General features: G+C 44.2%; 1 protein-coding gene across 12 annotated transcripts in view; it reads right to left on the bottom strand.

Moving 5' to 3' along the window:
• Window positions 1-5116: 5116 nt before the first annotated feature.
• LOC135900941 (monocarboxylate transporter 9-like) overlaps window positions 5117-26933 on the bottom strand; it is a 47687-nt gene continuing 25870 nt past the window's right edge. For 7 of the 12 annotated variants that reach the window (XM_065430553.1, XM_065430554.1, XM_065430552.1 and 4 more), the window contains 3 exons: window positions 24707-24850; window positions 19891-21063; window positions 12745-13286 (listed from right to left, as the gene is read on the bottom strand). In XM_065430553.1, coding sequence (XP_065286625.1) covers window positions 13141-13286; window positions 19891-21063; window positions 24707-24850 — 1463 coding nt within the window. In that variant the 3' untranslated portion in view covers window positions 12745-13140. Of the gene's footprint in view, window positions 11042-12744; window positions 13287-19890; window positions 21064-24706; window positions 24851-26933 lie in introns of those variants that run through there. The other 5 variants (XM_065430560.2, XM_065430558.1, XM_065430557.2 and 2 more) reach the window with 2 other exon arrangements.

Below are 26933 nucleotides of genomic sequence, written 5' to 3'. Positions count from 1 at the left end.
GTACGTGCGTCGCATCGGACTCTTACTCTACTACTGACAACATCGCACGACCTGCATTTTATTTTAAATCAGTAGAACCAGCACGACCCCGGCGGTCCCTGGAGAGATCCGCCGAGCGTAGGGCTCGGCTATTTCTGCTTCACCTGCTGCTGTCGGCGTTCCCTCTCCTGGTGCTGATCCTGAGCCACCTCGAGCAGAGCGGAGGCTACCTGGGGGCGACCGGAGGCCCGGAGCGAAAACCCGAGCCAAGGAACCAGTATATGCGCCGCTCAGCTGTAGCGGTAGTACTTGAATCACTTTCGACCCCGGCAGCCATGGACTCTGACGCCCGGGCCTGGCTCTAACGTGCGCCCGCGTCCCTCGTGTGTCACTGCCAGCCAGACCACTACCGCCGTCAACGCAACTGTCAGTGCATGCTGGCAAGGCACTGCCAGAGTAAATAAGACTTTCGGTGATTGAGTTTTTCTCTCTTTGTTTTAGACCGAGAGTCGTTTGAACATCTCGCGTGGACTAGCGTGGCTCGCGGTACTTTTTTTTATGTACTTTCCGTGTGCTGTTTAGTGTTCTTTTGTTTTCTGGCAGACGACGGTCATGCGTTTGGCGCGGAGGTCGCGCTGTGGTGGCGGGAACGGCAGCGGGCCGCTCGCTGCGCATGGGCGAGGCGAGGAGTTAGGGTACAGAAAAAGAATCTGTAAACGTTGTTACGACGGCCCGGGCGGCCGATGTGATATTGATTGTTTGATCATATTTGTGCGGTGCTTAGAGGAAACGTGCTTCTTTTTTTGTGCATGAATGATCGCTAAGCACTTGGGCCTGTGCAACACTATTAGCTCGCTGTATGTTTCTTGCGGTGCGCCGTCATTGATCATCGTAGTTCGGTCCATTGGCGCTTTCTTTGCTCCCGGCTCATGAGAACCTCTGGTGCTCTCGCCGCTCTCACATCGGATCACAGTGCACAGAAGAATGCGTTGATTCCTGTGCTATCGCGGGCTGTAGTTTGCCGCATTTCAAAAATGGTTACGTCGGAAGGACCGTTGGTGCAGTCGCTGCAGCGTGAACTGACACGGAATAGCGTTCGCCTCAAAGGGTAAGTCGGGCGCCTAGCGCATTCTAATGGTTCATGTAGTGTTCCTTGTCATGCGGAACAGAAGATGATTAGTACAGCTACAAAAACAATAAAAGTCGTTCGGCATCGTAGTATACATTTAGCGAGAAGTTTCACGAAAGTTACCCTGAGACGTATTGGTGTTGCTGAGAACTTCATCTACTGTTTATTTGCTTTTAGTTATGAATTATGCTATCGACGGGCGTGGCTTCTTGTGAATGGGCATAAGAATTTAAGCAGGGAATGTCAGTGCTTCTGTACTTAATTTCTCAGCAAGAAATCGTACAGACATTTTTAGAAGTACGTTGGCGTGTTGTTTTCACAGCTATCGTCAACGCGTGACGGCACCCGAATGCTCTGACTCATGAGAAGATTTTAGCTTCCATGCAAATTTTCCTGCTTTTTGATTGTCGCCAAGGCAACCTGTATTTCTTGTGTTTAGTGTTATGTGTGCTGTCGTGCCTTTTACACGTTGAATAACCGCCTGTGATGTAAGAATGAGATATTTGTCTAAGCGGAGGCAGCTTCATGTAGCTCGCTGTACGAGAACTTTTCACAATTTAACGCGATGTCGTTAAATCACAAGTTTGCAATTCAGCAGTGACTACAATAAGTTGAAGATTTCTTATCGTTTAGGGATGTCACAATTTCCTGAGACAGAGGCATCTCTGCACCACATAGGAGTCTGCGGCACTAAGGCAGCCTGAACAGCACGACAAAGCATCTGATCGGCTTGCTTTGACAAGGTGCGTGCAAAACGGTCACGGCTACGTATTTGTTCTAGGTTCTTTTCGTGCATTTGGTACCTGCCAACTTTCTTGAATCTCTCGTGCAATTTACAAATTCTTGCTCATTGTACAATTTTACTAATATTCCATTAAGTAATGAGAATAAAGCTCTATCGGGTGAAGATGTTTTAAAGCTGTTGAGAGATGGGGTGGCATAAGAATGCGAAAATCCACGTAACAAAATTCATTGTCATGGCACTTATGCTGCTTTCTTAATTATTAGCAATTAAAAATCCATAACGAAAATACCAGAGGGGTAATTGAAGCTGATCTCTGATGTCACGTCAGTTGCAGGTTGCAATAATATGCTATCATAAACTGCTTGTTACGCATGTCAGTCGACTTGGTGCAGTGGTCGCAGGTGAGAGTACAACCGAAAGCTGGATATTCATTGCCCTTCTGCACATGATGTGGGATAGAGCTTGAACTATACTATAGTGGCACCATGTCCCTCGCCTTCTCCTCCTCATTATTCTGTCAACTTGCTAATATGCACAACTTCTAGAGGCTTCACTATGGCGTTGACTGCTGAACTTGGCCGTAGTGAATTTCAGTAGCTTGTGGTACCCTTAAAGCCATGCTGCAGTTTGCATGCATGGTAAAATGGTGAACTTGAATTATGTATTTGGCTGTGGCATTCGCATAGATACAAGGCGTCTTGTTGTGAATAATGCATATATACATTATTGCATTTCCTGGTACTCTTTCGGGGAGCAGCCTATAGGCTGCTCCCCGAAAGTGTGGTTGAGGTTTCACCGCCTCTATTTCATTCTTGTCTCTTTTCTGGCTTACGAAACCTCCTCTTTTGGTAACTGCAGTCTCTTTCTGGTGTCGTGGAAGAGTAATTTAATAATGCAGCTCAGGTAATTAAATTACCCTTCGGTGTCCCCTTAAACATTTGCTTGAATGATGGGGCATGAGACAACGCTGCCCGAAAACCATTTTGCATGTCAATGGTTTGTGTTGCCATGTAACCACGAGGGCTGTCTCTGAGGTGCTCAGCGATGTCACTGCACTTGCTCCTCATTCCCGAAGTCACTAAGAAGCTGTGGCGACACACTCCGCGCATATGTCTGCGCACCCTCCATCTTCTTATCATCTGGCCCAGCATAACACAGCTGCACGCTGGACTGCATGGTCGATAAAACATAGCGCCACCGCCACGTCACCCGAGGTATACGTAACCGACGGTGGCTATAAAAACAGGCTGCCTGGTTGAGAAAGACCGCCTTCTACCTTCTGCTACTGGGACGAACGTAGCGTTGGTATGCCCGTCCGCTGCCATCGTTAGTGGAATAAAGAGTCATTACGTTTTTATGCTGGGATTCGTCCTTCGGCAGTCACGACATCCCACAAAGCCATAAAGAGCATCTATTTGAAATGTCCTGCAGTAAACTATATCATAATGTGTTTGCTCATGCTCTGGTAAACGAGTACAACAGAAAAGCACCGTGTTCTTCAAAACATTTACAGTGTGTCAGAAATGTGTTGGTGATTCTTTTTACTTCAACAGTCATGAAAACACTAATTTACCGTGTTGATTGTGGCACATTTATATCAAGCCTGATCTCTGTAGCTGACTGTATGCTTATTTATTACTCAAAAATTAAGCTACTTTTCTAGGATGCCACCTTTTCACAATACTGAAGGACCACCAGTTTGCCGAAATAATACATTAACGCAACAATATTTTCTCTAAAAGCAAACTACTGTCTTGCACAGCAACTTGAGTAAGCTTTTTTCAGCACAATGGCAGGCTGAGGATGTTAGTTAAAAATTAAATCGCTTAAAGGTGTGCCGCATCGCAGGGCATGATTTTTGCTCTTTGTATCCCTTATAGGATTCTATGCTCTCAGTGTTCTTTTTTTCATGCTATTTCCAGTGCACACATACTAGAGAGATAAGGGACAGGCAGATGATGGAACGTACAGCATGCAAAATCCAATAAGGGACACGCAGTGTGTAAAAGAGGACAGTGTTATATCACTCTCTCTTGCTTTTTTTTTATGTGCGCGCGCTATAAACACCATGAAAATGAGCTGTTACCAACTTGACTAGACTTCAGTTCTTGGGATTGGTGTTTTTTTCCACAGAATGGCCATATATCAGTAGTAGTGCTGGTGATATTTGCATGTATGAAAAATAGAGGATTGCTTGATTCCAGAACAATTTGGTTTGTTCTACACATGATACTGAACTTACCAGTCTTGTATTAAACTTGGAATTGGGTAGGAAGGTATTGTGGTATTTTGTATGGCGCCCTGGTACATTCAGCGCGTGCAGATGCTTCAAGCTTGTATCTCTTGACAAAAATTAGGCTAAAGCCGTAGGTGGAGAGGTGTAAAAGTGTAACGGAAGCCTCCTGATAGACATGCTGAGTTGTGCTGCTGTGAACACCTCTTGGTTAGCCCTACTGGGTAATGCTGTGAGTGTTATGGGTGGTTTTACACTGTAGGGCCTACAGGATGGCTAGCATTACAAAACACATTAAAACAGGTTTAAGGATGCGTGTCGTGCTATGGTATAATTGTTGGCTCAAGAAGTGACCACCTTTGCTTACACTACGTGGCAGTCTGGTCCAGTTTATTTAACCTGACTGTCATCTATGCACAAAGAGGAGGACTGAGGCAAAAAAGGGACCTTCGAGAATAGTTCTTGCGCAGATGCCTGATACAGTGCATTTTTCTTATCTTGCAGGCTTTGTTTCTAAAACCTTTCTATGTGTGAATATGAGCTTTTCATTCCTATTTATACCCAATAAGAATTGCTTTGTTCACAGTGTCACTTTTTCCATCATACTCTTCTTACACTGAGCTCGCTTGTTTTAATGCAAGTGTGGTTGGCCCTACAGAAAAAGTGTAAGCAGACTGCTGCGTTGCTGATCAGTGCTGATCTCTATGTCTGAGTTCCCACAACATCCAGGCACCACTGTACTTTGCTTCAGTGACGAGGTATATGATATGAAAGACTTGCACCTCAGTTTCAGTTTTGAGAAATATGTTAATATAAAAGGGTTGGCCTTGGTGATAAATATACTGGTGTCCTTCTTAAAGCGCACTTTTTGCAGTGTTCCTCGTGTACATGTTTTCATAGGGTGCTTACACTCCTTAATTTCAAACTCCCATGGAGCTTGTTTATGCCTTAAAGTAGCACTTTCACCAAGAAAAAAGCCTTATTTAAAACACAATTCATAAGAAAAGTAAGGAGGTCATAGGACATAACACAGTCTAACAACCATCCAATTTTATTGCTTGCACAGCAATATAAAGCCAGAGGCGAAAGTGCAAGAACAGATAAATCAACAATGCATGTTGCTCACACAATAGAGGAAAGGACACATGGCATGGCTACTATGACACTTTTTTACAATTATAAATAAGCAGGCGCAATCTGATGATCCTCTGGAGGGGGAGCCAACTCGCAGATTCCTTGTCACACATATAAGGAAAAACACAAATCTCGCCAGCCCTATGGTACTGATACATTGCCACAGTTGCACAGTTTTCAAAGTAATTCAAGTTAGCTGTGCCCTACCGAGTGACCGCCAAATGACCTGAGCATCAAGTTGACATGATTGCAAATCTAGTCATTTATACGTTAGCCTTGTTTTCCAACGTAGTGTCTACTGCGTGCATTACAGTGGTATTTAATATCCATCAACACCTCTGTGCTATACGTACTCTTTTTTGCATGCTTTTTCACACAGGTAGTGATGCATACCTGTTCATTATTTACGTGCCTACATAGCAAAGCAAGCTTGTGCCATGCCGAGAAAGAATTGAAGGAAAGGCCGACTTGAGGCTATTTTTCTCAGCACTAGGTTTGTTGGTTTGGGTTTGCGTTCATTGATTCGATGGTTTTTGGAGCCCCATACGGGTTTTTTGCTCACACTAAGGCAGACAAGCTTGTGGAATATGCTTGTGCAATTTGTACAGTGAACTAAAGGTCCAGGCGTGGGCCTCATTTTTGGAAGGAAGCGTACTAATGGCACCATTCATAGCGGAAATGACTCTCATTGAATGTGGCAAGGTACCAGTGTTAATATTTGTTCCCTTGCCCAAAACAGCATTGGGTTCTATGTAGTTGTAGGAAGATGCGTTAAACATAACTTCTGTGCTTTGAGTGGGTGAATTTGTCTAAGGGAATAAAGTTTGTTTTTCTTGCAACTGTCTTCACTAGTGCTTCCTTAGCATCGGCATCAAGTTGCCATGAAGTTGTGCATCCCGAAAGTCGGGAACAATGGCCCTTTATTTGGTCCATTGCAATGAAGGGGTCAGCTTTGGTGCCCTTTATTTTCTATTGGCATACTTGTGCTATCAGTAGTTTCTTCTCAGCTTGCTGAATTATTTTAAGGCACCAAACTGACGCTACTGAGGTCTTCAAATACAGAATTTTCAAGTTAATAAGACCCCTGGCTGTGCAAGTGTGGTTGAAGAAAAGGTGGCACACACAGCTGGCTATTCTGATCTTGGTTGCATATTCTGTTTTGTTCTGTAGGAGGTAAATGTTTGATGAAAATTTGTCTCGTCTCTAACGTGATGATAATCATTTACTTTGTCAGTGTCCGTAACTTCACAAATCATGTTACGCAAGTAGATGAATTTTCCTCGAACCCTTGACAACATTTTCTACCGAACATTTTGAGAGAACATTGTAACGGAGACTTACTGGTTCGTCTCACTCGCATCCAGAATATAAATCTATAAGTGCCAACTTTCCTTCAAACAGGCCTGCAAAGCAAAGAATGTTAATCCAAAAAGTCAGTTGAAGGCATCGGTAGTGTCAGCGTGCTGCCTCAAGATAATTCGGCTAGCTGGGAAGAAATTACTGCTAGCAAGAGCTCAGTACTGACAGAAAATGAAGGGCTTGGAAACTCGAGCGTTCTTTGCAAGGAGTGAACTATAGCAGATCATTATTTGTGTCTTCTAGGACATACAGCTAAATGTCAACTTCACGGCGACACTAAAAGACCACCTGTGCAGACAGTTTCAAGAAAACCTGATGTATTAAAACCAAAAGAGCCCGTTGAAACTACAAAGTTATATTGAGGTTGTCTTCCTACAAGCCCACTAAACCTGAAACTGCCATTCTGCACAAAGGAATCAACACTGCGGCAATTCACCCAATCCTGACGAGAGTGACCTGCACCACGGAGCCTGCCAACAGTAAGTTCTTTCTGAGGCAAGGCCATGAACTTAACCTGCCAGAACAGAAGCTCTGTTGGCTTGACTTGGGTCAGTGACCCTAAATTCATCATTATGAAACAGGATGCATTAACAATTGTTAACTCAGGTTAATGTCTTCACCAGCATCATCTTGTGGACAACAACAGATAAAAAAAAGTCAAGTGTCACTAGTGATTCTACGCAGGAGTCCGTGATGTCAAGAAGTGTGAAAATCATTTGCGTAGGTTAACAATCGTAAAGCAAACTTGTGCTGTTGCTTGAAACAATACCATGGACTTTAAGGAGTGGCTCCAAATTTTTTAGGTGTAGTGAGCACCTGCACTGCACATATAATTTTGTTAAAAAGAAAGTAGGGCAGGATGGGCCATATAAAACAAATGGCAATAATTTTCGCACAAATAGATATTTGCTCAAGTCATCTGACAATTTCTTACTTTAGAAAGTATGAAATTTTGTTAACTATAGCTGGTGTCAGATGATTCTGTAGAAGCATTTTTCCTTATGCATATACTATTTGCCCTAAGTAAATTAAATTCTGGAGTTTTATCTGCCAAAACCACAATATGATTATGAGGGACACCCTACGTTCTTTAATGTGTGCAAAATGCACCTTATGTTTTTGCATTTTGCCACCATCGAAATGCGGGCATTCTGGCCGGGATATTATCCGGCGCCATTTGGCTAAGCTGTGCAATGTCAATGTCAGTACGCCACCAGGGTTTTTACGTTGCTGCCACAGGGGAAGTTTCAAAGTTATTTAGTTTGCTGGACCTGTTTGTGATGCTTTCTAAAATTACATTGTAGGCTTGTTACTTCTGTTGCTTCAATACTAGCAATTATGTTTGATCAAAGAGTGTTCCTTTCTTTTTTTTAGGGTGATGGATTGTTCTAGTGACCTGTTAATATGACAGGTTATTCTACCACAGTAATATATGTTCATTTAGAAGTCATAAACATTGCAGAAAAACACTTCTTTTTACTAAACTTTGTTGAGTATCCTATATGTTCTGAACGCTGGAGAACTTTTACCTGTATGAATTTAAGCAAAACTGCTTTTGCCTATGTGGTATCTTATCGCATAAGTGAAAAGAAATGGCTGGCTTTACTTTTTCAAGGGCCCTGCAAGCTCTCACTCAAGGAACACATTCCAATGGTCATCTGTCAGCAAACTGGTTGTATCAAAGTACCATTGGAAGATCCAATAAACAACACTTGTGAGATGAATGGCATGCTGTTGCTTAAATTCAGAGGACATCACTATTAATGAAAACTTGAATGGCTATGCAAATGAACCTGTATACTGTTTTATTTACAAGTACAAGGCATTACTGCATCTGATATTGCATCTCAGTATTACTCTTTCCCGTAGAATTGTGAACAAACCATTACAGCAAGACACTGCTGCAGTAAGGTCTGCACAAGTGATCATGCATGTAGTACCACTTATACGAATTCCATTTAAATTGTTATAGTAAATATGTACAGGAGTCTTGCAGGTCGTACAAGGTCGTTCATCTTGTAAGCACTCAGCTCGTACAAACAAACTCATTCATGATGTATGAGAATCTCGTTCATTGTCAAGAACGCAATCTCATACACATGTGTAGAACGAGAAAACGTTCAATCGTCGAGAAATCGTACAGTCTATGGAGCAATAATAGCGTACAACAATTCTCGTAGATTCTGGTTCACATTTTTTCACTCGGGTATCAAATGTCTGTTTTTTGTTTTTTGAACAAATGACGTGGTCTTTCCTGAACTGAGGCTCTGCCTCAGTTTAACAACTCACACGCGAGGAATCTGTCATCACAAATTCGTAACTATAGATAATGCAGAATCATAGACAGTGCCCAACATGTCATTTTAATTTCTGGATTAGAAAACTCTGTTGTTCGAGACTACATTAAGCTAAACTGGCAGAATCAAATTAAAGCAAATGCAAGAAGGGGGATGTGTGCAATGGGAATATTGCGCCTGTTCAACAATAAGAACACAAGTATTCATAGGACTACGCTACTAATGATCTATAATCTTTACGTCCATCCCATTCTCAATTCTGGCTGTGTTTTTTCTCAGGATGTGCAACATACAAGCTAAGACTTTTATGACAACAGCAAAGGCAAACGCTGCGTCCTTGTCATGGGCTGCCAAGTTTTGTGCCTAAGATTGTGCTTTATCTGGAGGCTAGAATTATTCTGCATGAGTCGAGATTGAAGCGACTTACTGTCCTGACTTTCCTAAAGCTTTGCAATGCATTCCTCTCCCGCTTGCAATCATTTTTCATCAATTCTCCAGATTTCGCTTTCAGAACATGTTGGCGCGCTAGCGACAGCGACAAACATTTTTTAGAGCACAGCTCTTAGAAGCCCGTTTCTGCGGCGAGCGTCGGCGTCGGCCGTAAACGTCCTCGTAACAGAGCGAATGAGCGCAGCGAATGATGAAAGACGCCGATAGCGAAGACAGTGCGAGGAGCAAAGCGGAGGAGGAGGAAATGGTGAAAGTGGGAGAATAAAAACGTAGTGCCACCCAAGATAGGCTGTGCGGCCACGATGGCTACGAAATGGCGCCGGAGTAGAGCGCGTCATCTGTTCAAGGATGAAGTCACCCATACCATATACAGAAACAGGCACTGCGTGAGCGAAAGTCTGTCTGTTGCGGCCTCTGTGAATCGGGCACACGCGTCACCCACGCGCTACCTCTCGCGATCTGCCGATTAGCGTGGCAGTCGCACCGCAAACCGCTCCGTTTGCAACGTGCCGCACGAGACATTGTCCGCGCCAAACAATATAACGCGAAATGAAAACACGAACAGCTGCGCTCAAATTTTGTAGTAGGAAGTATCGTAATATTGAGTGAAATTGTTATATTTTCTTTGGGCGCTGTTATCAAAACTTCAAGTTCTCTGCAGTTCCTGATTTATCCAAAAAGAAATTCGTTGTAGGAGAAACTGATTTTTGATTATATTTTTCAATAACACGCTAAACTTCCTCCACTGCCTGAACTTAATGTATTCTTCAGATCATCTTAATTCCTCTGACTTGGTTATTTCTACAGACGCAACGCAAAATTTTGTGAAGGCCGGGCTTGGAATCTTTTTCAATCAGCTTAACTGGCCTTTTGATCTCCGTCTCGCTGATTACACCCCAACATTTCTTGAATTTCTTGCAACTCTGCTGGCCATCAGAAAATTGGGTCCACGTACATTGCTACAGATGCACTTTCAATCTGTACGCAGTTAAAATTGAAATAATCCGTCACACGTGATGAATATTTTCTACTCTTGCCCCTGACTATTTTTCTGAAGCCCGCTTTGACTCGTTCGCCGGACATAGTTGAATCTTTTTAAATGAATCATCTGACTCGCTCGCACCGTCGTCACTAAAAGGTCTGGTCTTAAGTGTTCTTCAAGGTTTCTGTGTTATAACAGCAACTATATTTAAACGCATCTTGTATCTGAATCGGAATAAATCATCGCTACATTCCGCAAACGACTTATGACATATAAAATTTCTGTGAAACAACATCAATTGTTTTTTTCACAACGCGAGGTAATGTTCTCAAGCTTTCGTCGTAGAGTTCCGCACCCTAATTTTTACTTTCATGTATCTGGTTTACCCAGCACTAACCTCTGCTCTTTTCTTAATGAACCAGGAACTATGTTATCATGTGTTACCTGATGCTTCGTTTTGAATGTTTGCCTTCACCGCTTTTGTTATCTTTGCGTTTTTTTTTCAATTAATCCAGCGTGGCCTATCCCCGTCGTGGGTACAAACCATGTTTTCAGGCAATAACTACCGGTTTCCTCCGGATGGGTCAGTCTAGGGGTCCCGTGTTAGTGAATCGGAGGCCGAAGAGACAAATTGCCTCCGCGAAGAAGCCAGAAAGGTCCAAACACACGGCACTGGCTCACCCTCAGGATCCTTATTTTTTTCCACGTACATGGCAAAGGCGTACAGATGCCCCTGCGAGAAATTATTCCGTAGTTTCAATCAAAATTTCCCTCAAAGGAGCGTCAGCAATTTAACTTTTCCTCCCATCTCGGCACTTGATTCAAATGGGTAACTGCATATGTGCATTCTCGTGCTTTTCCCACAAATCAATGTTGAAGACTCTAATTAAAACCAGGTAAATGACTTTTGTCACCATATAACGAACACGGTCTTCTTAGTTAATTCTCGAATCTACTTGACGTGACTGTCTAGTATCACTCAACAGGAACGCGTCCTGGTTCAGGTGGGCTATGTACTTCTATATTGTAGACATGTTGTAGCAGGCAATAGCCTGTCTACGTGCACTTCTCTGCAACGATACGCACAGTGCAAGAATGTACAAGAGCACAAGCAGAGCCTGGGAAGCAAAGCATAAAAGAGGGCGAGCTCTGCACAGATGGAAAAAGACACAAGTGTATGTCATGTACAGGCATGAACAGCGAGGCGAGCTTGGGTAGAGTCGATAACAAGATTACAGAAGGCGCCCTCGCAGCAAATGCGGGCGGTCTTTCGATGTTGTGACGTGTAAGTGTCACGTTACAGAAGCGCCAGACATTATCATTGCATGGCACGCATCACAACCTGACGCACATATCGCCTTACAATAAAAACCGTCTACGGACACGTGAACTAAACGGAAGGTACGAGAAAAAGAATGTAGGGAACAAAAAAGTATACAAACACGCTACATCTCGGCACTCTGCCATTAATGGCCCGTCATAGCGCTCGCACGCTCGGAAACAAAGAAATGAGAACAACACCAGTCACGAGCCAAATTAAAGCTGCCACTGCTTCAGGACATTGACATGAACGAGAACACGGGAAACGAGAGGCAATGTTTTGCAGCTGTTCTATTTTTCTGTAAACAGTCGCAAACCGCTGCCACACCTGTCCGGAGCAATCATAGCAGATCGAGTGAGTTACATCGCCATCCGCGGTGGCGTGCGCTCGGCTCGGGACTTTCGCGTCCTTCGAAATGAAAAAACGGCATCCAGTTCCGCTGTACAGTGTACTAAATGCACAGTATACAGGTGTCAGTAGGGTAAGGACATAGGCCGGCTCGTGCAGCATAGTTAACCACACACACACACACACACACACACACACACACTGCGTTCACTAAGCAACTGTACGAGTTTACTGTGTCTTGCCTATTGGCTGTGGAGTGTGCCTCCTCTTTATCTGCTCTGCGTGAGGCATACTGATCCGCCAGCTCAACGGCTGACTCCACCGACTCCAGCAAGGGCGCGATGGTCTACCGGATGCCTGGAGCCCGCCGACAACGCCACGCTACCCAATAAGTAATGTCGGTCAAGCTTCGATAGGCAGGCGCCGCTACTTCTCGGCAGCAGTACGGTACGCTACCCTGGAGTACGCAACAAACTGGTGGCAGCGGTGGGATCGCCTCCAAACGCAACAAACTGGTTGCTAGCGGTGGGATCGCCTCCTAACGCAACATTGGCTTACATGCTCACAGGAGCCTCATTACAGTCGGCAACGCTGAGTTGCGAGGTTAACAAAGTGTATATCTCACTTTTAAATTTGCCTAAATGTACCTCTTGTTGGGCGAGTTGGTCAATTCATCTTGGGTACCAGGCGCGAACACACACAAGACACAAGGAAGGAGACGGGACAGAGGTGCTCTGTCCCGTCTCCTTCCTTGTGTCTCGTGTGTGTTCGCAACTAGTACCCAAGATTAAAGTTGCCATTAAGGTGCTATTGTTGTTTACCGAAAAACCGGCCACCTATATGTGAGTTATATTTTACGGTCATTGAATGGGAATAAATATAGTCAGAAAGAGGAGTGTGCCAGAGAACAAGCCGACACATCCATCTGGGTGTTCCTCTGTTACGTATGTAGAATGTATGATGCTTTGGCACATTTCCGGGAAAATGTTACCGTTTTCATGGCTACCGTTTTACAGCAACCGTTTTTATGGAAGCCACCGGTGTTTACGAAAGGTTACAACAATAACAGAAACCACTAGAGTTTAACGTCTTCTCATAATGCAAGGCATAAACAATGTAAGGTAAAATCGTGAGCTACGTCAAAGCAGATTAAAGCGAACAGCCTAATGTATCAAGTTCCTCGTCCACTCTTTCTGCCTTCTTCTGTCTAAGACAGCGAGAAGTCCGAACAAGCCGCCGACGAAACAGTGGATTCCAGCTTGAATCTGGTAAAGTCCATCGTAGCTTCCTCCTGTGTCCCGAAAGTAACCTACAGAAACAAAAAATAAAATGAGAAGCTTTTTTTTAAAGTTGCTTTTCTTTAACTGTGCTACGAGGGATGATTAATTATTCATGATTTTACCCTTTCGTCGACTAATTCATTTCGATGCAGGGTTTTTCATCGATTAATCGATCAACCGAAATTTTTGCGGGTACCTTATAAACAATTGAAAAGCAATTATTTGTTTTTGTAGGACCTTATTTCAATGTTTAGGACGTGGAACCAAGTTAAAGATATGTGTATAAACGTTTCACTATTGGTAATCTATAACTCGTTAAAGATTAAATATAGTTGGCTCTAGTGACTTCAAAAGGTAAACAATATCTGTTATAAAATGACAGTGCAGAATTAAATAGCATACATGACACTAGTGAATCCCTGTACAGTGCAGTTAAACAAGAAATAAGAAAAATGGCAAAAGTTAATGTGAAGTCCAGCTGAAATGTGCAAGAAATTGGTACACGGGAAAAGAAAATTACCGTTTTGTAATTTTAAACCCCATGCTCTTTCCTACAGAGCGAAGGAATGTCAATTGTCTGGGTTGTTTGGATGAAACTGACACCGTCTATGTATGGCCACACGACCGCCATGCGAGAATATATAGATAGTCGGACGCTGTAGGTTTGCTGGAGTCGACATAAACTCCGTCGCTATGCCAAGCACAAGTTCCAAACTGGTGCGCATGCTGTGTCGCGTCAATTAGTGGAACGGGAGTGACGCGACGTCAAGTATGGTATGCCTCGAATTGCGAAGGCATTTGAAGCCTCCGGCTTCGGGCGGCGTGGTGTCGTGCGCGGTGGAGGGGGAGAGAGGAAGCGCTCAGCTCGGCATCACTCGGCACTGTGAAAAGCAGTCGACAGTCGTTCTACCACAGCCGCACAGTCGCTGCTCGTGGGCTGTTATGCCAGCACGATTTCAGTATGTTCGCACCACTCTTGTCAAACTATCGATAATAAATAATCGAACAGGTCTAATCGATCAAGTCGATTAAACGATAGGTGGAGATCGATGAAGATTAATCGATTTGCGGGATACAGTTAATCGATTAACCATTCATCGATATTACCAACTCTACGTACTACCGGTGATCATCGATGTCAACGTGTCAGCAAAGTTTAGTATGCATTTTCAATTTGTGCGACGCCTAATTTTATTGCTATCATTCCAGACATTATTCTACAGAGTGGCAACCAGCTTGTGTATATAGAGAACCCTTCCAACTTAGGCATTGCATTCTGGACCGGGGCAGCTGTAGGAGAACGGATGTACTTTTAAACTTTCTAAACGGATGTACCCCAGCTGTTTTGCCTACCAAAAGGCCGAGTCAGGCCTAATAAATCACACAACCAGAAAGCACGTGCGGCTTTTTCATATGCATAAAGTGATGCCGTTTTTCCACTACTACACATACCATCTGATTCGAGAAATTAAAAGAAGATTTCTAACCTTTCGTTGGTCTGTCCTGAACACAAATATTTTTCGTAATGTACTTGTTGTAGCACTTGTGAAGCAAATATATGCCATAAACTTTAGAGTACAGTCCAGAAATGACCAAATTGATGTGCTGAGTTTATAAAGAAGCCGAAATCACTGCATACGCAAAAGAAACTGCTAACATATTGTAATATAAGAAGAGGCTGGCCAAAGGTTAAAATATCATGGATTTTCATGTAACTAGAACATATAGTACAATGCATTCTTTTATTGTATACACGTGTGCGTAAAATCTAGTGCGAATGAGTGTGGTTAAATTCGTGAGTATTCGTTAGTTTCCTAATTGTAAGCCTGTATATAAAAGCACCACACGTTGCTTGACATACATTGCCGTACGACTAACACCGTATTGCGTGTAATTTTCCATAACGGGACAGGTAGGCAGGCAATTAACTTTATTCAGGCCCTGAGGAGCGACTCCGAAACCCTTTACGGGGGTGGAGCCACTGCGGGCCGCTCCCCCGTCGGGATGGGCAGGCCGTGCCGGACCGCCGCCCCGCGGGCCCTCTGGACGGCGAGGCAGTTGAGCGGTGAGGTTGAAGCTCTTGAGCGCCTCCAACCACACTTCTTCCGCAGTGAGATGATCGTGGTCCCGTAACGAGGGGCACAGCCAGACCATGTGTTCTAAAGGGCGGAAGGGATCTTCGCAATCCGGACAATCGGGCTCGAACCAGTCCGTCACAGGGACTTAGAAATATTTTTGAGTGCTCGTTTATTTACTTTGTTGACGATGATGCTGCAGAGCATTTATTCGCTACAAAGCGTATTGTTTTGTTTTGCCTTCTATTTGCTCTAACGGTGCAAAATGTGGCACGAGGCCCAGTGGGGAAACAGATGGTCCCCCTTTGCCCCTCTTCGTAAGCATGTATCGAAATTATGTCTGAACGGAAACTAAACTAAATAAGATGAATTCGAAGCAGTAAACGCATATTCCGGTCAGTGAGTGTCGCTGAGGCACGATATTCGGTGCATTCTGTTGCCCTTCATGCCATATATTATTTTCATCATCATCATCACCATCAGCCTGGTTACGCCCACTGCAAGGCAAAGGCCTCTCCCATACTTCTCCAACAACTCCGGTCATGTACTAATTGTGGCCATGCCGTCCCTGCATACTTATTAATCTCATCCGCCCACCTAACTTTCTGCCGCCCCCTGCTACGCTTCCCTTCCCTTGGGATCCAGTCCGTAACCCTTAATGACCATCGGTTATCCTCCCTCCTCATCACATGTCCTGCCCATGCCCATTTCTTTTTCTTGATTTCAACTAAGATGTCATAAACCCGCGTTTGTTCCCTCACCCAATCTGCTCTTTTCTTATCCCTTAACGTTACACCTATCATTCTTCTTTCCATAGCTCGTTGCGTCGTCCTCAATTTGAGTAGAACCCTTTTCGTAAGCCGCCAGGTTTCTGCCCCGTAGGTGAGTACTGGTAAGACGCAGCTATTATACACTTTCCTCTTGAGGGATAATGGCAACCTGCTGTTCATGATCTGAGAATGCCTGCCAAAGGCACCCCAGCCCATTCTTATTCTTCTGATTATTTCTGTCCCGTGATCCGGATCTGCCGTCACTACCTGCCCTAAGTAGATGTATTCCCTTACTACTTCCACTGCCTCGCTGTCTATTGTAAATTGCTGTTCTCTTCCGAGACTGTTAAACATTACTTTAGTTTTCTGCAGATTAATTTTTAAACCCACTCTTCTGCTTTGCCTCTCCAAGTCAGTGAGCATGCATTGCAATTGGTCCCCTGAGTTACTAAGCAAGGCAATATCATCAGCGAATCGCAAGTTACTAAGGTATTCTCCGCCAACTTTTATGCCCTTTTTATCCCCTTTTATATTATTTTATGAACCTATTTTCGTGAGAGAAACCTATAGAATCCTATATATTCCGGCATGGGTCTATAACGTTTCTATACCTAAGTGAACTGCAACATTATGGCAAGTGTTCGGAAAACTTACGCAGTCCACTGTGCGAGAGATATAAATATATATGACGCTTACGCGAGTCTTCAACGTCAGGCACATCGCATCAGAAGACCATTAATAGATCTTCTTGAGAAAGAGACTGTGTGCCATGAGCCTTCGTCAGTGTGCCAACGGCTGCGATTTTAGTTCTGACCTTTTCATTTTTTTATTGACATTTTGGCCTCCTTTTCATACATATTGTTGCTCCCTTTGTTTCTCGCCACATTCAAGCTCAGACCCTATCGTCATTCTGCGCAAACATTGTACCCTCTCCCGCAAACTACTTTTTTTTCCTTCTTGAATAGGACAGTGAACACAATGGCTAATGAGGTGAGAATGCCGCAGAACTGTCTCAAGTTTACATATTTGCATTTGAATTTGAAAAAAATTATATTAAACTGCTTTTGAATTTCGCTTCCACAATGCGGCACTGGCGAATGGACTACCGACGACGGTGTGTTGCCACGAATTTCGTGATATATTCACGCGTTCGGGCTCATCTTATGTGGAGCTAGTTCGCACGTGTTACGAGGCCACATAATTACGTTCGCACGAGCTGCACGTGCACCAAGTGTAAGAATCCTCTACTGAAAGCCTATTGCTCTGGGTGTCGTGCTGACGCCTTCATAAACCACGGGGAGCAGGTACAAATTCAATACGGCGTCACCCCACGTATTTTGCTAGCGCCAGCTTTCCTAGCTTACAAAGCCACGGGTCGCCGTACGACTGACTCATTTGATCCTTCGCGAAGCATGATCTATCTGTCGAGCCCAATTTATTATTGCTGAATGTAAAGCCATTTAGTATGTTTATTTGTTTCTCTCAACACAGGGCCCACTTCTTACTTAAGCTGAACACACCAATTCTGTCTTAAACGTACGCTCTTAGGGCCACAATACGTTCCTCCTTCCAGTCAAATGCACATAACCATTACCTTATTCTTTGCAACAAATTTTTCATCACTCACCTCTAACTTGAATTGAGTATCGTCCTTCATTTTTCATTTATTCATTTATTTATTTCATTTATTCGCGGAGCATTATAAGGCGGAGGGTGTGATATGTACATACATTTAACATTTTCTCTAAAAGCAACACAATAAGTAGTGATACACAAAGCAAATGAGGCTTTCAATGAAAAGATAAGAAATTAAACATTTATTGCTCGTGCTAAAGCCCCCAAAAAATAAAACATTTTGCCTAATGTGCACGAACGTTATTGTTTTTCTAAAGCGTGTTTCAAACTTCTGAAGGCTTTTGTCCCGAATGTCAATTTGAAGCTCACCCTACTAAAGATTTCAGCGTGCAAGAATGCTGTCCCGTTTTTCTTGTTGATATGCATGCTCATCCATTTATTCAATCAGTGTTTTTCGAACGATCTTCCAAAATCAGCCGTAGGAGCCGATCATATCAATAGAGAAACAGACAAGCAAGAGAGCGAGAGATGAGACATAATAATAAATGTGGGAATATTGGTCGGTCAAGGTGTTAATGAAGCCGCGCACTTCAAATAGACATGTTCATGCACACCTGGAAAAGGACATACACAGACGCTGAACTGCCACAACTACTTCCTTCATTTTTCAAAATGCACGTGTTTCACAAGTCCTCTTTCATGTGTGCTTGAACGTATCTATTTCAAGTGCACTGTTTGATCAATATCATGGCTCACTAACTAGCCCATAATTTTTTATTAGGTTCCAAGTGTATTTCATTGGTGACCTTGTTTTACTAGCAATAAAAAGCGCTAAACGACAGGACGAGTGAAGGGACACAGACAACGGCGCTGACTAACAACCAAAGTGTGTTTATTCCGTCAGTCAGCATATATATGCTCCGCCGCTATCTGAAACTACAGAATCTACAGGATAGGGCATGCGCAGGGGGAATGCAATTAATGTGATAAGAAGGCAATCTCCTTTGGAAGGAGAGAAATGGACGGGAGGCTTACACATGCATCACCACTAACGTGAATGTGGAAGGCTTCGGATATAAGGCGTGCGCGGTCATCACGATATTTTGACAAATATGTTACACCTTCGAAGGATGGCTTGCAGCCGCATTCATTGCAATGTAGCGACAACTGACTATCTTTTGCCCGTTTTTGAAATTTGTTGAAGTGCTCACGCATGCGGTCGTTGATGCAACGCCCCGTTTGGCCGATATAAAAACGCTTGCATGAAAGAGGGATCTTGTAAACCACACAGTCACAACAGTCAGCAACAAACCTCTGTCTGTGCTGTTTTTTACAACTTTTTTTGTTGTTATTGCTTACCCTATTAACTTGGTGGCACAGGCTGTGCTGTAAAAAACAGCACAGACAGAGGTTTGTTGCTGACTGTTGTGACTGTGTGGTTTACAAGATCCCTCTTTCATGCAAGCGTTTTTATATCGGCCAAACGGGGCGTTGCATCAACGACCGCATGCGTGAGCACTTCAACAAATTTCAAAAACGGGCAAAAGATAGTCAGTTGTCGCTACATTGCAATGAATGCGGCTGCAAGCCATCCTTCGAAGGTGTAACATATTTGTCAAAATATCGTGATGACCGCGCACGCCTTATACCTGAAGCCTTCCACATTCACGTTAGTGGTGATGCATGTGTAAGCCTCCCGTCCATTTCTCTCCTTCCAAAGGAGATTGCCTTCTTATCACATTAATTGCATTCCCCCTGCGCATGCCCTATCCTGTAGATTCTGTAGTTTCAGATAGCGGCGGAGCATATATATGTTGACTGACGGAATAAACACACTTTGGTTGTTAGTCAGCGCCGTTGTCTGTGTCCCTTCACTCGTCCTGTCGTTTAGCACTGTTTTTATTGCTCGGAATCATGAACCAACCAGCCCAAATGCGTACTCTTTTGCTTGTTTTACTATCAGAATTTGTCACTCTGCCACGAGTCGGACAATTTAGAAGACAAATTTTATACATTTATGTATCCCGCTCACAGCATCAACCAACAATATAGTTCGTTAAAAATGTTTAAATTCTCGGGTTTTACGCGCCAAAACATCAATCTGGTTATGAGGCTGGGGTTCGTTAACGTGCACCCAATGCATAACTATAGTTCGTTCTGCGCTGCTTCTTCACCAAGCCGGCAAACTAAACAAGTGGAAAGCGGGAACTTACCGATAATATATGGGCTACACAGGAGCAGAGGCAGCAGCGTCACTCCAGCAAAACCCCAGCTAGTTGCGATGCTCTCGATGCCGAAGTAGTCGGCAATCACCACGGGTTTCATGGCAAGCAAGCAAGCCGTGAACATTGTCGCGCACGCGCACACGAGAATATAAGCCAGGAAGGAAGGAGTCGCTGGTAGGGCCAGCATAGTCGCGGCGAGCAGGAAGAAGCACGCCGATACCAATGTTGTCCTGCTCACGAACCTGCAGTCACCGATTAGCGGAAGCACAATACGACCAAATAGCTCGGCTGGTGAGCAGTAGGTCACAGAAAGGTCAGCGTGTCTGCGAGATGACCCTTTGTCAAGCGCGTAGTCCACTATGGTCGCTGGAAAGACGGCCATCGTGTAGTCCATCGCCACGACCGCCAACACGCAAGCGTAAAACCTAGGCTTAGTTAACAGGTTGCCGACTTCTCCAAACGACGAACAACAGCGCTGAGGCTTCTGCGAAGTACACTGGTTTGCTTCATTTGATGCATTACCTTTACTCACAATCGTTGCTGTTCGCTTTCCATTGCTTCCATTTTCCACGCCAGCCGTCTGGTTTGTGCTTTCTTGCTTTCTCAGAAACTTAATACTGTGAATCCAGGTTTTAAAAAGGTTTATGTTATTTGGATTCTCCGCGGGGTGCTCATTGCTACTGTTGCACGCAAGCATCCCTGGTACTTCTGAATTCGTTACCCGGTTGTGAATAGAGCCTACCACACCAACGCCGTTTGGTATGAGAGAGCTCACTGCGCTTATAGATTTTGCAAGTCCAGCACCTTCTCGAAACGCCAAGGAATTCGAACCCGCGCTATCCAGAGGGGCAGCAGTAATCGAGGAAATGCTCCCGCTTTCTTCCTTGGATTTTTCGATCTTACGGTTCCCAGCATTTATTTCCCACGGTGGCTCTTTCAAGAGCAGCGTCAGAGCTGTCACGTTCATTGTGATCGCAGCGTACACGAGCATAGATCCTCTGAACCCATAGGCATCCTTCAGCGATGTGAGTATTGTGGGAAACAGCAGCGAAGCCAGAGTGTATCCGGCGAACTTCAGGCCACTGGCTACACCACGGTATTTGTCGAAGTACATCATGACTACTATGACCAGAGTCACGCAGACGATTCCCACGCCTACACCTGCGGTGAAATAAAAAAAGAAGAACGCAGTGTAAGTGCACTTGTTCATATGTTCACTTTTCTGTCTCCCTGGCAAGTGCAATATTACCAGCTGTAATAGTTTGTCATGCGGTGTAGCTTTACTTTCAGCATGAGTGCTCGTGCAGTCTCGCCCCCTCAGACCCGCGAAGTGCTCACTGCACAGCGCTTACATAAGCAAGCGCGTTCCGAGTGCGTATGGAGTAAACACTAGTATTTAAGAAATTGCCTTGAAATTTTCAACGAGAGATACGTAGCTCGCAAACGAACGTGTGAATTTCTAGCGCTGCTCGCAGCCACAAGCAACGACCTGCCGGCTCGCCGTAGCTATACCGCGAGCTGTTTATATACTTTGTCCTTTGATGAAGGATAATAAGTTCTGTGCCGTAAGAAAAGGTGCGTGATGGCGGGAATGTTCGTGAGTAGTCCCGCGTGCTGTTAACATGGGACTAGAGCCCGTAAAAATGTGTTCAGGAGGTCCATTTTTGTACCTTTACGGCAGTTGCAGGCATTATAGTACACATGTACTTTTGAGGCACGGAAACCCATCAACCGTATGAGTGCCAGTCACTTACACTGGCCCGCAATCCCATCAAGGATGGTGCGCACAGTGTCAAATTTTGCAGTAATTTCTTTTTATTACTTCCAGCATTTGACAGGTTATTCAGTTTGATGGACGCAAATGTTTGCACTATGAAGCACTCTTGAAATCAAGGTTCGCACAGTACGAGGACCATTTCAGAGCGTAGGTAGTTAAAGTTACTTTCAGTGTACACATGCCATGTCCGTACGTGTGCACTGACATGGCCAGTTTTTACGAGGTCGCTCGTAAATGAGAAGCCTACGAGTAACTTTATTTACGAGTAGCACAGCCAGACAAGGTAGAATTCACGCAAAACTTCTTTTGCACCTACTACACTTTATGTTATACCAGTGAAAGCTAAAGATCGTTCGTTAGAACCCCATTCTGGGCGCGAGTTAGGTGGTACAATAATTTCATGGTTAAACGGCTAGAGAAATACACGGACGAGAGAAGAACACAAGGACGAGTACTGATTGCTAGATTGCTACTGATTGCTAGAAACCTGTGGCGCCTGGTAGTTGAGGCCAGTGTTACAACCCAGATGTTCACGTGACGCAATGAGGCAAAGATTTCGTATCCGGTTTGGACAATGCGATACGGGGTTCAGAAGCAATGAAGTTTCGAATGGCTCAGCACCCGAAAAATAATCAAACAACTACGGCGAAAATGATGCGACTTGTCGGCGTTCACCAGGCACTACTCACAGGTCACACTGCTTTCACTCACAGTGGTCTGGACTGCCAGCACTATCAGCTGCCAGAAGCACTTGCACAAATCTTTTGCGTTTGCGCCACGTACACAGAAGGTCCACAAAAGCTGGTCTTTGCCTGTACTCGTCTATTTGATGAAATTGTTCCCACTGCTCGGCCTCGCATAGTCGTGATTATAAGGACAGCTCTAGCTTGTTTACGAGTCACATAAACAGACAGACGTGTTTAGAGAGTTAGTGTTGTACTTACACCCTTCCTTTTTTTGATCATCGCACATAATTTCCAGCTTCAGTATAGAGTAGAAAGCCATAGAAAGCTGTAGCTCAGGCCGACTTCTTAGCCTTTGTGTAAACGTGTTCTCTCCCTCACTGTCTTTCTCCACCCTGCCATACCATGTACTCGTGAAGCAAGAATAAGGTGACATATTCACCCAGGCAAGCCCCCCCCTCCCCCCCCCCCCCGTGAATGCAAGTACATTCATATCGCACGTGGTATTGCATAAGGTGGCACCAACTGGAACACCATAGAAAAAATAACGTTCTTGTATTTTCGGCTTTATGACCCGTTGTGCTATCGCTGTTTTCGTTGTAAGTACTAAATATTTAAACGCAGTTCGAGCACATTTCGCAAAACGTCATCTGATGCTCACGTCAGCCGGCAAAAAACGAAAAATCAAAAACACACATGAAATCTTGTTTTCGTTTAATCCAAACTAATTTGTTGTCATATATCGTTCTGCTCCTGTTTTCGTACGCCACGTCATAAAAGTTTCTTTGTCGCTCACACCCACATATCATCCTTTCCAAGTATTAGTAGGTTGCATCTTTTTTGTGTGCAAGTTATGAAAAATATTTTGAGGGCGCCATTGCTGTGCTTGTGGGAATTTTTTTTTCCATCTGCATTGCATAACAAGAAATGTTAACTAGGATAATTGCCTCCTTCGACCGTAAGCAGAATGAGTACCCCCGTTATATCTGCACCTGTCCACCGACACTGCGACTGCTTCTCCACCAACAGCCAGCAGATTTTCAAAGCGAGTAAAGCGAAATTGGGCCATTTTCGTAGGCAGTTTTCTCATGTGGCAGTACTCAGACGACCAGCGAACTTGCGCCTTCTTCTGGTGACAGTGGCACACTGGGCTTGTCTACTTATTGCTCGTGGAGGCAGATGGCGAAAATTGTGCGCCTATTAAAGCGAAACTTTGCAGTCAGGCACACTCGGAATTTTGCGATAGTAGCTGCTGCTACTGCCACGCTAAAAAGCTCACACATAGAACGTCACGCATTATAACGAATTGGTTTACATGTAGCTTCCTCTGTACTGTCTCCGCAGATGTGCAGGAGGCCGGCTTTCTTGTCTAATAAATTACGCAGGAAAACAGCAAACGGTACATAAACATCCTCACTACCGCAAATACACACCTTCAAGCGAATAACTGGTTTGTTAAATCGGAGCTTTCTGAAGTTTATTTTCGGGGATTTATCTCGAATAAACGGTTGGCTTCTTGCCGACTAAGGTGAACCGATCTTATAAATAATACAGTAGCAAACTTGCCTAATCCTACAGACCGCACGATTCAAAGTGGGCCGAGCCCGGAGAAAGGTACGATCTGCAGTCGCGCAGAATCCGTGGAGGAAGTTTCATCGGTCTGCTAATTTAACTTCTCAGATTTTACGTGACAAAGCCGCAATCCGATTATGAGACACGCAGTAGCCGGGTCTTTTTATATTTGTACTTTTGAACACCTGTCATTCCCTCACGTGTCTCTTAATCTAACAACACGAGTGCGTGCGTGCGTGTGCGTGTGTGTTTTCACCCTCATCGAAATGCGGTCGACGCAGCCCGAATGGAACTCCCGACCTTGAGTTCAGCAGCGCAACGCCATAGTTCCGCTGGGCTGCTGCTACAAGTGTGGCGCCCTGCCTATGGGCATGCATCGTAACAGCACGTAAAGCCAATTCTGCAAAACGTACTGAAGAAGATTAACACTCCTGTAACATTGCAAACCCGCTTTATGAAAGCTTCGGTTCAGGTAAATTCCAAAGCGAGCGTTAGATGTGCGCAATTTTTTTCGGTGGTCCTTTTCATGACGACCTACCAGGATCACAAATGGCAGCTGTTCTTTACCATTTGCGAACAAACCAGGGAATGTAGTACAATGTTGCTAAATTTAACTTGGAATTTTAGGTATACGATGCGACCTTGGCGCGAAACTCGAGTACCAGCAGCGTAGCGCTAAACCCAACATACATTTCCTATGTTGTGTTTAGACTTATGGACAAGTAGCACAATGCATGTAACTCTCGGTGCATGTTGACAAAGCGTAACTCACCATGGATTGCACCCAGCGTCACGGTCATCCAGGCCATATTGGGAGCGAAGACAGCTCCCAGGATTCCTGCCCAAAGGAAGATGCTGCCAATGAGACCGAGCTGGAAGACAGACAGGTGCCGCTGAGCGCATGAAACTAGCAGACCTGTAAGGACGGGAAATGGTGGAAATATGTACAAAAATTGGGCTAGAGCTATTTCTAAAATGCGAGCCATTGACGTCACCGTAGCCACACCGACTGGTCACGTGAATACAAAAACACAGCCTACACGAGAAAACTGTTCGAGCAGGTGGAAAACTACGTCAAAAGTCTGTCTTCCTCTTGTGGCATAGAAGCCGCGGGTACCCTCTCTAAGAGCAGCGAAATTATTAAGTTCTCAAATTTTGTGAGAAAGTCTGGAAAAAGATGCTTTGCATTTTGAAGACACGCTGTTGAAATAATCAAAGCCGATGCCATAAACTATGTGCACGCGCACAGAAAACTCTACGGCACACAGTACGCTGATTCAAATTCATGGTAACATATGATGCTCTCCGTGTGCTACTACTGCTCAAACTGTTCCAAGCACCGCGTAGCTAGTATTTGTACCATAACTGACACAGGTGCACTTGTAACGTGTGGCTAGTTGAGTAAAACTGTAGTTGAATCACCCATTCAAATTTTCCTAATTGTTGATGAGATATTAACGAAAAGCAGCATTTTACCCTCTTTTGGTCTTCGTGGCCTATCGAATCTTTCTTTGTTTATGCCTCGTGTGGCCATGGGTTGTGTGTGCTCCAGCAGGCCTATGGGAGAACATGCAGGAACTATAATTTCCGGAACTTCTATCCTTCTTATTTGTTTCGACAATAGCATGCCTGCTTCTGAATTTTCAAAAGAATCATATTTCAATAAGTAGCATGACAGTAAAGCTCAGCCACAGGCGCTCAGGCTACGCATGCATTCTAATAGGCTATTCTGTAGAGGGGGCTGCGGGCCTCGTCAAGCTGCCTACTGGAGCAGCTTTTACTTGCAGCATCCTCCATCAAGTAGATGGAAATAAAGCTATTCTAAGCTATTCTAAGTTAAACGGATCATCCCCGGGATAAACTTGTCTTTGGGAGCTATACTTTTACTTGCAGTTAAACATACCAGATTTTCTTTTATTAACAAGCAGCCGGCGGTACTTTGCCTATTTGTATCACTAAGTGTTATCTCCGATGCATCCAATGCATATTGAGTTAGTTTACAGCGATCTGCCCCAACATTACATATCTATCCGCGGAAAATAAAACATATGGAAATTTCACCTTTCTAGACACAGCCGATTTGTTAATGCTCGAATCATTTAGGTCCCTGTTATTTCTCTTATTTACATAAAAAGTGAAACAGCCAAGGCCAGAGGAAGCCACAGAGAGACGTTACTGCGTACCTGCCTGAAACAAGATGCCTTGTGTGCGTGCGGCATGCTAATTTCTTAGACGCGGCACATAACGTGGCGAGATAGCAAAAACTTTGTGTTAATGATGTATCTAAATATTTGGCAGTTACCTTCCCTATTTAATACAAGCCTTTGTGAATGACTGTAAAGATTATCCTCTCAATGGTTCTTATGCAGCCTGCAAATTCGGTGTCAACGGTGCATAGCACTGTAAGAATTATAGATGCAGCGTGCGGTACAGGCACACGAAGCTGACTGATTTTACCGCAAATTTTTTTCGCCACAGGTGTGGTGCGACAGCCTTTAAGCACAACACAAGTGTGATTCTGTCAGAGATCTCACAAAGTGAACGATCCAGAGAAGCACTTGGTTTTTCTATAAGCGATGGTTTATATGGTGATACATAAGAAGACGATAAGCAAACCACGTGGTTCTTAACGGCGACGCGAACACTTTGTGGCCTTGTAGCAAGTACAATTTTAACCACACGGCATTTTTCATAGCAGCAAAGCTCTCGATGTATTCGCATATTGCTGCGAACTATGTCCGGTGGCAACTCGCTATCGCCCATTTGACACGTACATCGAGTGGCCTAAATTATCAGAACACTACATTACGGCAGCACTCATCTCACAATGACTGTCGACGGTGATGCGAACAGCAATCGAGAAATGAAACGACAGACCATATTCATGAACAAGCGTTAATTTAACATGCTTAGTTGTAACTCTGAAACTTTCATTGCTTCGGCCATATGCTACATAGTCCGATATCATTCCACTTTGCTATGACACTCGCTTGTCAAGG

This window comes from Dermacentor albipictus, chromosome 2 (assembly GCF_038994185.2).
Source record: "Dermacentor albipictus isolate Rhodes 1998 colony chromosome 2, USDA_Dalb.pri_finalv2, whole genome shotgun sequence".
Lineage (NCBI taxonomy): Eukaryota > Metazoa > Arthropoda > Arachnida > Ixodida > Ixodidae > Dermacentor > Dermacentor albipictus.
The sequence above is the reverse complement of the archived record's forward strand: the minus strand, read 5'-3'. Positions and strand labels throughout refer to the sequence as shown.